A 15785-nucleotide genomic window follows, 5' to 3' on the forward strand; every position below is an offset into this window, starting at 1 on the left:
TGAGGGCTTAAAGCAATTTAGGCAGAAGTAAGGTTAGTGCAAGAAATAATTTATATTCTGACTTTGCCAATATGTTACTTTACTTGGTACAAGAAAATTAATGTCCTAGGAGAAAGATTTTGATCCATGAACTATTTCTCCACTCAAATTTCAACTTGCTCATTATTACTCCAAAGCATTGCCTTGGCTTACCTTTCTTCATCCAGTCCAGCTAGACATTAAAAAATAAATAAATAAATCTGTGTTTAAAGACCTGCTAAGACAATAATATGTAAAATTTATATAGTCCCTGTGTTTCTTCAAAAAGAAATTGGCCTTGTATTACATAGACTGAACAGATCCACAAAACACAGGCAGACTTCCCAGATCTGCCCTTGTCTTCTAGCACACCGACAAACTGCTTTGCTACAAAACAGAATGGTGTGAAGAGAAACTATGAAACAGATATAGGATGCTCACGTATTGTGGTCATGGACATCACACAAGCAGGTCAAACCCTTAGTTGAAGTGTTAATCTGCACCATTTCTAGCTGTCCATGCAAGTGTACTCTAGATTAAAAGTACTGAATGCAAATTGAAATTTCTGTGACTAATACATTTTATTATTTTATTATCCCAAAGTATATTGTAAGAGCTCCTTTGCTTACAGACTTAAAGATTACTGAGAGCAGTTTTTAGACTCTCACAAACTGTATTAAGAAGTTATCATCATCACATGCTGTAATATTCATCACGGCATGTATTTAATTGACAACCTGAAGAGCAATAGAGTCCCTACAGACAAGTACTCAAACACCACTGGAAAATCCTCGTTGAAGTATTCTATCCTACACCAACCTACATATTGATCACTGTGATAATGTTGGCTTAAAGATTTTGGAGAGGCAGTGTTAAACAGCAAATTATCAAAAAAACAATAAACAGGGCGATACCTAGAATTTTTTGATGCTGGTGAATAAAAAGTGTTTCTGAAGAATATATGAAAAATTGCAGAGAAAACAAGTTGGGGTGAACAGGTGGGGTTCAATTAGTTTTTGTTTCCCCTTTGTAAGCAAGGCTGCAGAGAAGATATTGCAGCGTAAAACAACTTTATGGAAAAACATCTCCAAACAGACCACCAGCAGGCTTAGAGTAGTAACCACTTTCTAAGGGCAGGCTCTCCTTTCCTTCCCTTCCTTCTTCACATTAAAATTAATTTGCTTGATTAATAAGAGAAATTATGTTCTCCTCCATATTCAGCTGTCTCTCAGGAAGAGTCATTTCTCACTGGGCACCACATCTACTCGAGCAAGGGCTGGAAAAGACCTCTGCTTCCATCAGGACTGCAATGCCTCTTTTACAACGACAGCAGGATAACCGGCAGAGTCGGAATATAGTAACTCACGTGGTATTCCTCTGTATAGGCTGTACCCATTGCTATGTGCTGTCTTTTCTTCCAGGAGATCCTGCCTGTAAGCATCCATTTGCAGAGTTGCTAGCTGACCTAGTAAAACCAAAGCTTCCTGAAGAAATGCAAATAATATTTTTCTACTTTCCCATTCCAACTCCACTTTATAACTTCTATCACCACAACCTCATTCTACCTTTATGTTTTAATTTATTAAACAGATCCAACAGTGAAGGCTGCTGAATAATTTGACAAGTTTTTTCTCCGTACACATGTATTTGTTCAACATCCATTAGTGTAACAAAAATGTTTCTACTAATCACTCTCAATTTCTTGAGATTTTATTAGTAAAATAAAACTTGGGCTTCAGGTCTAATGACTGCAAAGCCATTTCTAGGCATCAGCCACATATGAAGCAAAACAGTATGCCCTTCTTCAGACTTACTGCTGACATTATTGCTCTCAACCTTCCCAAAAAAAAGCAGAAAATTAAAGCATTTTTCAAAGAAGCTCTGGTTTGTTTCAGTACTACAATAAGTGATTTCAAATACAACAATTACGCACTAAGGTTAAAAATAATTTAGGACGTGGAAAAAAAATGAAACTAGGGTTCAGGCACCAAACCCCCTTGATATTTAAAAATCACAGATGAAATTCGTTCTTCATATGCATGCAATTTAAACAGTTCAGGTATTCATTTTAGATTCCAGAACTACAGTATTTGTGTTAAAAACAAAGAAGATATCAAGGATATTATATACGTATATTCTCTTACGAAAGTGACAGGCTTTCAACAACACGTAACAAAAAAATTAACTATACTACAGGTACAAATGAAGCAAAGTAGTGCACCCGAACAAGAGGAAGAAAGAAAATAACCTGAAGATGATACCAACACTAACCTAAATTTAAACCAACACGCACATCAATCAAATGAATATTCTTTTTAGCAGAGCGAATGGTGAATCCAACACCCTGCATTATCTTAGTTCAATTTCTGTACTATTACACATTTATCATTATAACTTATTACTTTTTAACTTTCACATGTCTTTTTATGGCAATACATAAACAGATTTTCTATCAGTTTCCCCAACAATCCGGAAAAATAATAACTCAAAACTAAGGTGGCAAAGAGGGGAAGACAGCGTATTTTATCATTTTTTAAAAAATCAGACAAGAAAACATAGTACCGCATACTATTCTTTCAGTTTCTGAGAACTTAATATAAGGAATATCACCACTATCAAATTGTGAATGAACGACTTTTTATATTTGAATTGAACACAGGGACTTGAGAGGTTGCTTTAATCACTTATAGCAGACAACCACAACTTGGTGGGGGCCAGGGAGAAATCAAACTACTGTCCAGAGATTTTACCTTGTTGTCTGAAGAAGGCAAAGCATGCTCTTGTCACTGCAGCTGCATGGAAACATTCAGAGCTATTGTGTGTGTTGCTGAACTTTGATTGTAAAGGTAGTAAGCCTGCTGGATCCTTTGTCCGTGCTTTTTGCAGCACTTCCAAACTAAATCAGCCCAGGGGATAATTGAGGGAGACTGCAGCACATGAACTCACGCCGATGGTAACCCGTACACTGTGGGTGATCTCAGCAAAACTGAAGGAATATAGTTTATGTTGTGATACACGCTCATGTTGTGTTCACTCTTCACTCACAGGGCAATTAAGATCGTAAGACCTTCGTCTCCTAATTTCAGCTAGAAGAACTGCTGCTAGTAGGCACTGCATGTTAACACTTTGTCTTAATTAAGAGAAAATCATATTGCCTTCCTGTTTTTAAAAATGACTGGAAAGTAGTCTATCCAGGGTCTGTCGAATAAACAACTCTGTTTTCTTGTTTTGTTTTAAATCAGCAATTCCACTCAAAGGCTATTACGGCAGAGGGGTGTCTAACAGAACTCCTGCGGCAAGGGTTCATAACAGGGTAGCTCATGTTGCTACTGCTGCTTCTCACCCTGCGTATGTGACCAGGCATGGCTTCCACAGCATCCGGGGTATGTGATGGAGAATCCTGAAGCATAAACCTACACGTTGAGTTCAGCTGCCTCTAACTCACTGTAATAAACCAGCCAGGAAGCCTACTGAACTGTTGATAGCGATGCCATTCTGTCACACACAGAGCAGAATGCCATCGTCAGCCAGGATTTGGGGTGCCAGGCAGTGCAGTAACCCAAGCTTCAAGACGTAATGCTGAAAAGCTTCTTCCAGAATACAAAATATTTTAATGAAAGCAAGGTGAACAATCAGCTGGGACTTCTAGCCGGAAGGGAGTATGTCCACAGGCAGCATTAGGACCCTTCAGCTACCACACTGACATGTTTTCCAACTTAGAGAATCGACCTTCTTTCAGGCGCACTTTTGGAAGCTTAAAATGAACAATGCAAGCCACCTGCTTGTGTTTGTGTCTGAAGCAAGATAAAAGATAAGATGTCAGAGTTCCAAAAGCCTTTCCAACAAAAACCCTAACTAAGGTTCAGTTCTTGATTGCCAACTAAGAATATTTTGTAAGAGTAGAAATCTCTCATGCTCCCAGAGTGCAATTTTAATGAAGGAAAACCTAAACTCACTGTCATATTACAGGTTTTTAAAGAAAAATGAAAATATTATCTTGAAAAGTATAGCCATTATTTAAAATTTTGCCAATATGTACTACAAGATATAGCACCATTTGTTGTGAATGTTTATACTGGAGGACAAGTCACTTCCACAGAGGAAAGTAGGAGTCACAGTGATGTTACTCAAATTACTATTAAATTTAGCAGCCATACTTCCTTCCTGAGGATAATTTATATTCTATTTTTTTCCATTAAAATGAATAAATAATCGTACAATAAGGGACCAAGACCATGATTTAGCTACATCACTAAAACAAGTTTACTGTCATAATATGAAAAAGGATGCCTTCTCTACCTATGAGTGATGACCACATCAATGGTTCCATGATTTTTTTTTTTGCTCTCTCCTCATTTTGCAGAACTATAAGATACAGTTTCAGTATTAATTGCTGAAGAGCCTTCTGTAAACTTACGCATTTGCTTACAAGTACAGGAGCTTTCAGTGCTGAAAAGGTGAGCAGGTCAACTCAAGTGGTTTACTACTGGACAAATAACCTATGCCCAACAGTTTCACAAAAGCAAACAAAGCTCCTAAAACGTATTTACTTTGTAGCAGGGTAACTTCAAGTTATTCAAGTTATTCAAGTAACTTCAAGTATTCAAGCTGCTATGCTAACATTAGATCCACATCTTGACAATGAATATGTATTCATTATATATATAATTATGTAGATATACATTTACTATTATGTGTATATATAATTAGCTTTGTGTCACTTCCAAAGGTATACATCTTTGCAAACACAAAAGGCAGCACAATGAAACTATATATATTTAAGTTAGAAAATCCTTTTTTTTTCTTTTATTTTACATCTATGGAGGTAATTCTAAAATGGAGAAACCAAAATCAGCAATATCCCATGTGTAGGAATGTTTTCTGGCAATGGAAAAGGGGAAGTTAGAAATAACCAACAAATAAGACATTATGAAAATAAGAAAACAAAGAAAACTGTGACAGTCAACAAAGAGGGAGAAAAGAAAACCAACATTAAGGATAGAACACCGCATGAAAATTTAATTTTCTGGATATTGGTATTCACTACAGAAAAGTGATAACAGTCTTAGAACAGTTCTCGTTACATTAGAAAAATAGGGATAAAGCACTTGTGTCAAAAGAAGGAAAAGACTGCGTTACCATCACTCTGGATGGTATTTATCTATAAATTCTAGCAGAGTTTTTCTTATCTGTTCAACATGCCAGTCTTAAACAGTACTAAAAACCCTTACGAGTAGAATTTGTGTACTGGACAGCAGTCAGATTTATACATCTTGAAAATGAAAGTTTGCTGCAGCATGGTCTGGGCCATAATTTCGGTACGGGGTAAACCAGAACACCTTGGCACATACAGCACAACAACGGTATGTCTGTACAACTTCCAAACCTAAACTATCATCATCCATTGCTTATTTACTCTTAATACTATAAAAGTTACTGGATTTTCAACAACATTCTAAGAAAGTTCTTTGCAACAGCCTATTGAGGAAACTAAGGTGTAGCTAGGTAAGAAACACGTTTTAGATATGGATCACAAAGTACAAGGCCACATACAAACAAAAAACTATCCAGAAGGACTACACTAGGAGTGGGCATCACACTACCCAGTGCGGGTTACTGCAAGCTACTGGACAATCAATTCAGCTGCAATTTTGCAGGTGCATTGTGTAAATAAGGATGAAGAACAGTACTAGGGCAAGACTTCCCAAATCACCTAATCATTTCGAAAAGCAACTTAAGGTCTAAAGACCTTATGTGTCACTGAAAGATGTGCAAGATCTAGGAGCCCAAGTCTCTTGCAAAAATGAGAGCAGATGAAATTTTACACCCAGAAACAGTAAGATTTTGAACAACTACTAAATGAGCAGCAGGATTCTAACTAGGCAACAAGACGTGAATCCCAAAGAAAGCAACAGAGAACACTGCCGGAGATCTCAGGGAAGATTATCACAGAAATTGAAACAAGAACGGTTCAGGGAACAAGGGAAGTAGCAGGCACAATTCCGCAAATGTGTCAATACAGACTCCCAAGAATGTGCCTATCCCATGGCACATGGATGTTTGACAGTTTGCAACAGGTTTATGTAAACTTAAACCCAAAGGCCACAATAAAAAAACATGCTAACATTCCAAAATCAAGAATTCTAATAGAAAACATCAGAACTGAGTACTTAATTTGGCCCTGATATGCTTACTATACAGCTGTTAGACATTGCGAATGTAAGGGATCTTTTTAACAAACAAACAAAGCTTCTTTTAAAATCTGTGCTGCAAGAGGTGGCATTAGAGATGATCTTGGAAGGTCACCAGCAGAGTTGAGACCTGCCGAGCTCCCAGTGCCCTAGAGCTGTGCCGTAACAGTCAGTGGCAGGACATTACTTTCTGTGCGTAGAAAGTAAGACAGTGGATAAAAGATGAAGACCACCAAGAAACATGCTACAGCTTTCAAATTTTTGGACTTACTTCTCTCAGCAAAGCAGAAAAACATACTCTGGTAGAAGATGATGAATTCAATTTGTAAGTACTATATAGGGGTGGATGCTATGGCAGTTGCAGATACCTTGACCCCTGTGGCCCCAGCGCCTGTTTATACGCACAGACCTCTGTTCTGTTCTGCCTCGCCTCCTGCCTCTCTGCACCTATTCTCTCCCGGCATCACGCTGAATGTGCTGATACGGAAACAGGTACAAGAGCGGCACATTTTTCTGTCTCGGCTGGGTGTCTGCACAAGGCTCTTCTTGCCCACTCTTCCCTACCTACCCTTTGGGATGATGTCATCTGTTCGCACCATCTCCGCCAGCAGCTGCACAGCGATGCCTGGTAAGCGTGTCTATCCATCCACCTACTCCTCGTTGCCTCCATATGGTGCTGCTGCTTCTCCTGCTTCTCTCTCCAGAAAACTTGAGCGTGATATGCTCTTAACTCAACTCCTTATCATTCTTCTCGCTTTCTGCGGATACAATTTTTGCCATTATTTCGTTTTTGCCTCCTGTAATATAACAAGTAATTTTTGACTCCTTTGCTTGCACTTGAACTATATTTCCAAACTATATATCCAAAAATCCTGTTGTCATCTTCCTCCATCTTTTCCTTTCTAACACTACAGCCCAGCCAATATCTCCATCTTTGCTCAGGCACACACTGAAGAATTAGACAGGGAGATGGAGACTCATCTGTTTAAATTTAGACAGGCTTCCCTACTTATCCTAAGTCATACTGAAAGTGAAGCAAGCAAATCTCTTTAATAATATTAGTAGATATGCTTTCATTTCAGGAATCCTCTTTATCACGTCATCCTTCGGAGCTGTACTTGGTGTTCATTGGTTTCAAGCTCTTGGGAGGCAAAAGAAACAGAGACAGCTCAAAGAGTTTGATCAGCTGCTGCTCAGTGTAGCCAGCTGGCACCTTCTGAGTCCAGGATCTTTGTTCAAAGTTTCTGTAATCTTTCCTTTTTTTTTTTTCTTTTTCTTTTTACCACTTTCCTTTTTTTCTGAAGGTAAAAGTGGAATAGGAAGCAAGCTAAATAAATATGCAGCCATTTAAAAATATATATGATGTTACCTAAATATAAATAGCATGCTGGATGGCTGTTAAAGAGGAAAAGTTAAAATAAATAAAAACGAAATGCGGGCATTTGAGTTACACGATTGCACTGTATAATTGCAATAGCAACTTAAAAACTTAGGACACCACCAAAATTTGACCAAAACTGCCATGTTAAACCAAGCTTTAACAGTTAATACTTTATTAAACTTTTAAAAAAAAAAGTAATTCTTTAAAATCAAGATAAATCAGAAAACACTCAAACCCTCACCACTTATTTGTTAATTTGTTAATTTGTTAATTTTATTAATGTTCTACTACCAGTAGAACACTTTATTCTGAGATATTCTTATCTTGCTTCTACAAACTGATTTTAAAAATTATTATTTTCAGTTGCATAGTAAATGTATTTATAAGGTTTACTTTAGCATTAGTAGTAATTAAAACTGATACTGTACTACACTTTTCACACTCCTCATTATGTGGCTGTGAGCACTGTTTACACTGACAAAACAGATTCAGAAATAAGGTACAAAACAAAAAAGTGAGAGTGGGGACCCTCCCCAGCCCCCACAAAGGTGAAGAACATAACGCAAGAAACAACCTTACAAAAACCTGTGAAGTCTGTAGCAAAATTCATGTAGAACATATAAAATATCTTTAAAGTTAACCTTTCATCAAAATTCACAATCTACACTACTACAGATACATTGTACATAGTGATGGATCATAAAAATCATTCTTTTCTGATTCATGAACTGAATTACTAACCCATTTTAAGGGTCTGAATAATCCCTGTGAATCCTAATAGAAATTTTCCTAATATTCATGGGGGTGTCGACTTGTCCTGAATATCGTTTATTCAAGACGAGACCTAAACACTGGTGTGCATATAAACATACTGGGTAAAATTCAGCATGGCTTGCAGAAAAGGCAAGACAGTTTTATTTCAGAGATGTTCCTAGGACAAAAGAAAAAAAAATCGCAAATGGAAAGTAGGCAAATTCAAATACAGATCACTGCAAGCTTTTTAAGTAATAACGTTTAATCAGATTTTTTTTACAGCGTCATGTGGCTCCCAGTGTACACAAAGTAAAGAGTGAAAAGGTAAAAATAAAACTGGCATAGCCTTAATATATTCCAGAATTCATAAATCATTCGTAAATTTAGTCCTTTTAGAAAAGAATCCTTATATAAATCGGGGTGGGGGGGCGAGGGGGGGGATCAATCCCATATATGAAGCACAGTTTAAGCCCCACATCACTGACCAATCAAAATTAGTGAATGCACTGCATCTCTCTGCAGTGAAGGGAAGCGACAAGGTAGGCTGTCATTCTGCAAAAGCTGCCCATCGCAAGCTCTCCTCCCTGAAGCGCTGCTCTTCTTTTTTAGAAAGCCTGAATCTCGGCGGTGTCTCTGGAGACGAGAAGCCTTCAGTATGTTAAATGACTTTCATTATGTATTTTCAGATGCTTATTGATTCTACAGTGGGAAGAGTGGGAGACTGCAGCAGCCTCTAAAGCAGAACTCAACCAGTTGTATACATTAGCAGTATGCTGAAACAATGGCACAGTACAGGCACAAATTTTCATTAAGGGCATTTTTCGAAGATATGCTTATTACCCTCTTTCCCTTCTACTCTGCTAACAAGTGAGCAAAATGAATCCCTCCAACCTGGAACTGCTTCACCTGCATCGAGAATTTATCAAACCTTTAGAGGAGGTAAGATCTGTTCCTTATTATGGTATGCAGAATAAGCAACATTTAACAAAAAAAGGGAGAAGAAAAAAAAAAAAGGAAGCGTCAGATTTGACTTACATTAAATGCTAGTTATCTTGCTGTATCCGAGTCCAGGAAATACTTGAATGCTATTTCCCCTTACCCATTAAAAACACAGTGGTAGAAAAATGCAATTCTGTATGAAAGTCTTGCAAAATACTGAGAGCCTGTTTTGCTCGTACACCACGAAGACAGTACAGTTTGGGTTACTATAGTACTGGGAGGGGGGAGACGGACGACACAAAATGCAAGCAGCAATATTTTTTTCCTCCCTCAGCAGTATTTCCAAATATTGGCAGCTAAATAGGTTACAGCTTTGTGCAGTTATTCTTTGAAGAATCAGACGGTCTGTTAATTGGTGTATACTTACTGCTTTCTGAAGGTCGAGTAATATGACTAATCTCTGACTTGCTCATGAAATGTCCCTTTTTTTTCCTGTTGCTTTTTTAAAAAAAAAAAAAAAAAAAAAACTTATTTCTTCCATTACCCCCCACATTGAGCCATGTATTACAAATGTGGATTTGCAACACATTTATATCAAGAGAGAAAATTTGAACAGTGTGCAAATCAAACAAAAACCTATTTCCTATAAAAACTCGTTGGCTGCTCAATTTCTTATTAGAAGAAGAGAGCTGTATGTCTCAACTAGCTGCTCACAGGCGCTATAAAACTACATTTTCTAGCTCTAGTCACAGGCACCCTGCATCCAACGGTTACTGCTCCTAGTCGGGGTTTCCTGTAACCTGCACTATTTGGAGAAGAGGAGACTTATCCAAAAAACTAAATTCAAGGAAGTTAACAGAATGACATGATTTTACTAGGAAATAGTGAACACACTAAGTGGTTTTCTATGGAATTTGTAAGATCCAATTTCAGATATCTTTTATTCATGAAATAAGTGATGTTACAAAAGATATTGTTGCATTACTTGATTTTGAAATGATAAGCCCTACTTTTAACCATTTTTTTTCTCCTCTTCACAAGGGCATGCAGCAACTAATTCAGTTTTCCAACTGACAATACGAAGAATGCAGTTGACTGGGTACCTTTCTAGCTGTATGACCTCCGAGCAGCAGGATGCATCACTAAAATGTATTCTTAAGACATAAAGGAATTAGAAACAAACAAAAAAATGGAACACGCTTGTATTACCATTTACGTGCACGACACTTCAACAGTATACGTGGAAGACTAACACATCTGCTCACATTTCCTTGCAAGAAGGATGCAATGATTGATTCTTAAAATGGTGAGCATCTCTTAAAGAGGGATTTATAATTTAAAACCAGAATTGTGGAAACTACCGATGCATGAAGAAACAATGAAACATGAATTCCCACAAGGAGAATATGCATACTTCACCAGCAAGCTGCACAAGGGTTTAACCAGGCTTTTTCTAAACTGCTCATTAAATATCTTATTTGTCATAATGACTAATGGATATTTTTCTCTCAATTTTATGATCTGTTATGTATTCTCCTTAAGTGAAAATAAACCAAATTAGGTAACTCATGGTTATTCGCAAAGCACATGAACTGGATTTTATGATGTACAGCAACTTCTTTGACTAAGCCATCACTCAAAAGTAATGAGCAGGAATATTACAGAAAGAAACACGCAACTGTAACTAAAGGATGCCTACGTACACTCTGAACACAGAAGTCAGATATTTTTTGGTTTTTAAACCTGGAAAATAAAAAGAGGCTGCTACAAAATGCAACAGGGGAAAGAAATTAACATCACGTAAAAGAAGGTTTGTTATTGCTGGCCTGAAACTCAGAACAGACACACAGAACACGCGCTGGTCTGTACAAGCATCTCAGGCAACTGAGGAGTCCCCATGTTTAATCAAAATTTGCTGCTGCTGAATTGCTGGAACAAAAAAAGGAAAAAAAAAGTCTGCACGGAATGAAATAAGAGCCCAGCTACCACTTGGTTCCGAGGTGACAGTGCATGTCAAATACCTGGCAGTGACACCATGTACGAATTTATGACAAGCTGCTACGATGATCTGAAAGACCCCTGAGGCACAGAAAACAGGTAGGTCAGAAGTTGCATGCACCCAGCCTCTGTTCTGCATTTACAAGGGAACAGGCAGGGTTCAGAAAGGCAAAGTGTTTGGTAAATTACCCCTCTGCCTTGACATTTCAACTCGTGTTTAACTGAAATTGACCCATGCAACAAAGAGGTGATACATAATCTGGGTATTTAGATTGAACACTCAGATATAGCACATCTGAGGCTTTCTGTTGTCGCAAGATTTCGGGTAGCATAATGTCACAGTTAAGATCTTTTTTGTTTGTTTGTTTTGAGTGAGATCTGCTTTTGATTTCGTCCTGGCTTTTACTAATACATGAGAACTCAATTTATCAAGTTCAAGTATTCTGAATGGTCCTTGAAATACAGTCAAAGCCAGGACTACATACACAGAGGAAATCATATTCCTGAGGTTTAATATAAACCTATTAGAGGTGCCTAAATTAGAAATTAAACAAAGCTTTTGAAATGTATTTCACGCCTGAAACTAATACGTTCTAATTTATATCTTTTGTATTTAAGAGGCAAATGTGAAGTAACTGTTGAAGCATAGCAAGAATTTTCATCATACAATTTGCAATTAATAGTATTGTGCAATTGAGGCTTTTCAGAACTGCAGATAAAATCCATTTGCATATTGTATCCCAAGTGTGCTTAATTCATACTTTCATTTAAAAACAGCTCATTTTTGTTCACCTTAGTGCTATCCATTTTTAATGTATGCAGAGTGGAACAAAGGTCTGCATTTAAATTTAGTTTCGTGCCAAGTACTTCCCCTCTTAAATTTAAAGCTACTTTAAAATCCTCAAGCATCACAACAAGAAATTGAATGACCTCTCTTTTGTTTATTCATCTCATTACAAACTCCAGAGCTGGCTGACACTATAAATAATAGACATGTCAGGTATTAGATGCAGATGCTATGTTTACAACCTATCAGCATGTGTAAAACAAAGCAGATGCAGCCACAAAATAAAAATTTCCTAGATTTTTTAGATATCTCTGGATCTCCTAGATGCATTAAATGCTACTTTTTTTGAACCTCACTTTCTCTTAGGATAAATACACTGTGTATACAAATCTGCTGGATTTAATTTCAGTATATAAAAAAAAAAATGAAAGAGACAATTTTATATTTAATGTTATTTTATAAAACTATTCCTTTAAATCTATTCTGGAACAAAATTAAATACACTTCCATTCCATCTAGGCACTGATTTCTTGCAGAAATAGAATATTCATAGCCTTTTATAATAAACTCCATTACCCCAAATCTATGTAAGAGTTGCATTTGAAATTATACATACTTACATAAAATCGCTACAGTGATAAGTTTCATACATGTAGATGCACACAAGATAACAGTGAGCAGAAGTTTCCAAGCTCTATAAAAAATCTGCTTAATTGCAGAACTTCCTATCTCTGCCTACAACACTCTTACGAAGTCTTCATAAGAAAGAGACTGCTAAATTGCCATAAAATAATTTGTGTTCTTTTTATGATACATAAGCAAGTGTTCCACGCTCCTATCACTTTCTGTTTCCACAAGAGCCTTTTTAAATTGATCTTGAGTACTAATTTGTTAATACTCAACAGCATTCTTCTGAAATAGCCCTCAACACAATACAAAGGCAATGCACAAGTATAGTTTATTCAACAAGCGGGCCCTTTGTAAAAGCCACATCACTATAAATAAAGCCTTGTCTCCCCTAAGTGGAAGCTTTTCACTTTTTTTTCCTCTTTTTTTTTTTAAAGGAAAAAAAAAAAAGTCCTGCTTTCCTTTTAAAAGGAAAGACCTTATTGTATATTCTCTGGCTTTTGAGTCCATGCCAAGCACAGCTCTAAACATACAGTAAATAATTAAGAATTTGGTAAGAATAGATGCTTTTCCTCCCTCCTCCTTTCCCAGCATTTTTCCACAATAACAAAAAAAAATGTTAAAAAAGAAAGAAATCAAACAGTTCCATATTTATTTCACCTTTCAGGAGAAAAAAACAACTGCAACAAAAGAATGTGTTTCTCCCCCATTCTGGAGGTCAACATGCAGTCTGAATCTAACATTACAGTTCGAGATGCCATTGATGACATCGACACCAACATGTACCGACCCCTGTCATATGCATTAAGCTTTCAAGTTTCTCTCACTGGATTTTTGATGTTAGAAATTGTTTTGGGACTTGGCAGCAACCTCACCGTGCTGGTACTTTACTGTATGAAATCCAACTTAATCAATTCTGTCAGTAACATAATTACAATGAACCTTCATGTACTTGATGTAATAATTTGTGTGGGATGTATTCCTCTAACTATAGTTATCCTTCTGCTTTCACTGGAGAGTAACACTGCTCTAATCTGCTGCTTCCATGAGGCTTGTGTCTCTTTTGCAAGCGTTTCAACTGCAATCAATGTCTTTGCTATCACTCTGGACCGATACGATATCTCTGTAAAACCTGCCAATCGAATTCTGACCATGGGAAGGGCTGTGATATTAATGACATCAATATGGATCATCTCACTTTTCTCCTTCCTGATTCCTTTCATTGAAGTCAATTTTTTCAGTCTCCAAAGCGTGAGCACTTGGGAAAACAAGACGCTTTTGTGCGTCAGTGCAAACGAATACCACACGGAGCTGGGGATGTACTACCACCTCCTCGTGCAGATCCCAATCTTCTTCTTCACCGTTATAGTAATGCTCATTACCTACACCAAAATACTCCAGGCTCTGAATATCCGAATTGGCACGAGATTTACAACAGGACAAAAGAAGAAAGCTCGGAAGAAAAAAACTATCTCTTTGACCACTCAGCACGAGACTACCGACGTCTCACAGAGCAGTGCGGGGAGGAATGTAGTCTTTGGTGTAAGGACTTCTGTGTCGGTCATAATCGCCCTGCGCCGAGCCGTGAAACGGCACCGGGAGCGACGAGAGCGGCAAAAGAGAGTCTTCAGAATGTCCCTCTTGATTATTTCCACCTTCCTGCTCTGCTGGACACCCATCTCCGTTTTAAACACCACAATCTTGTGTTTGGGCCCAAGTGACCTTTTGGTTAAGTTGCGATTATGTTTTCTAGTGATGGCGTACGGAACGACTATATTTCACCCTCTCCTTTATGCATTCACCAGGCAAAAGTTTCAGAAAGTTCTGAAAAGTAAGATGAAAAAACGAGTTGTTTCGATAGTGGAAGCGGACCCCATGCCAAATAACGCGGTAATACACAACTCATGGATAGAGCCTAAAAGGAACAAAAAGATTACCTTTGAAGACAACGAAGTAAGGCAGAAATGTTTAGTACCTCAGGTTGTCACTGACTAGACTTCAGTACTCACCAAAACACATCAAGAGGAATATTGAACAAATTGTAGAAAAATACTGCCAAATAAGAAAAACTTTTTTTTAAAAAAAAAAAAAAAACTATTGGCTAGACTGTAAATTTTCCAATATCTATGTTAAATAGAGTAGGTCTTGTATATTCGATTTCTTCATTATGTAAGATATCTGTTGCATGGCTGTTTGTTAGCGTAACACCATGTGTATATTTGTCAAAAATATTCAAGTCCTCTTTTTTAGAAAATAAATAGCCTTAATGAAGTGCAAACTTTTAAAAATATTTGTATGGCTGAGTTTCTCTGTAAATATAAAATAATTTTTAAACAAGAATTCCACTCGGGAATGCTTCGTATTCTAAGGCACAAATTCAACATTTTGCAAGACATACTATTTAATCTTATATTCAGATAGGTAATTATTTCAAATTTCTCCAGCACACAATTACCATGCACATGTTTAAAAAAATAAAAGAGCCATTTATGCTATGCTCTTCAATTAATGGTTCAGAACCAGTTCATTTTTATGGGAAAAAGTACTCAGGTTGGTTCAAAAACTGAGAATACTTCCACAAAAAAAGGGGAAAGTCTTGAGTTCCGAAACAGTTGATCACAGCCTCAGATCTGCAGTTTCTATACGGAAAGCACACGATATTGAATAATTACACAGGAGGGATGGAGGGGGCTAGAGGCAAAGAAATTACATTACAGAAAGGTAAAAACAGATGTAAAAGTCCTTGGGCCTGACATTAAAAGACAATCAACCAACAAACCATTTGTGTGCAAAGACTCAGATTTTCACACTGCTCCGTGACTGGACCTCCAGCCATGGGGAGGCTGGAGAATCTTCCGGAAAGAGATTTTTTTCATATCTATCTACATAGATAGATACAGCTGTCAAGTGCCATAGATAAAGTATATGATTTTCTTGTCCTCATTAACTTTTGTATTATTTAGAATTCACCTTTCCTCCAATGATGATCAGTTCTGATCATGCAACTGCTTTGTCACAAGCCAACCATCATGACTGCTAGCTACCCTATTTCTCTATTTTCTGGACAGTCATGATATACCATCACTCCATC

General features: G+C 37.2%; 2 protein-coding genes across 2 annotated transcripts in view; one reads left to right on the forward strand and one right to left on the reverse strand.

Moving 5' to 3' along the window:
- Positions 1-15785, reverse strand: part of COG5 (component of oligomeric golgi complex 5) — a 186000-nt gene that overhangs the window by 138585 nt on the left and 31630 nt on the right. The window lies entirely within an intron of this gene.
- GPR22 (G protein-coupled receptor 22) lies at positions 8682-14703 on the forward strand. Its single transcript, XM_013190742.3, has 3 exons — positions 8682-9282; positions 10324-11379; positions 13362-14703. The coding sequence occupies exon 3, from the start codon at positions 13388-13390 to the stop codon at positions 14687-14689; it is 1302 nt and encodes a 433-aa protein (XP_013046196.1). The 5' UTR covers positions 8682-9282; positions 10324-11379; positions 13362-13387; the 3' UTR covers positions 14690-14703.

This window comes from Anser cygnoides, chromosome 1 (genome assembly GCF_040182565.1).
Source record: "Anser cygnoides isolate HZ-2024a breed goose chromosome 1, Taihu_goose_T2T_genome, whole genome shotgun sequence".
NCBI lineage: Eukaryota > Metazoa > Chordata > Aves > Anseriformes > Anatidae > Anser > Anser cygnoides.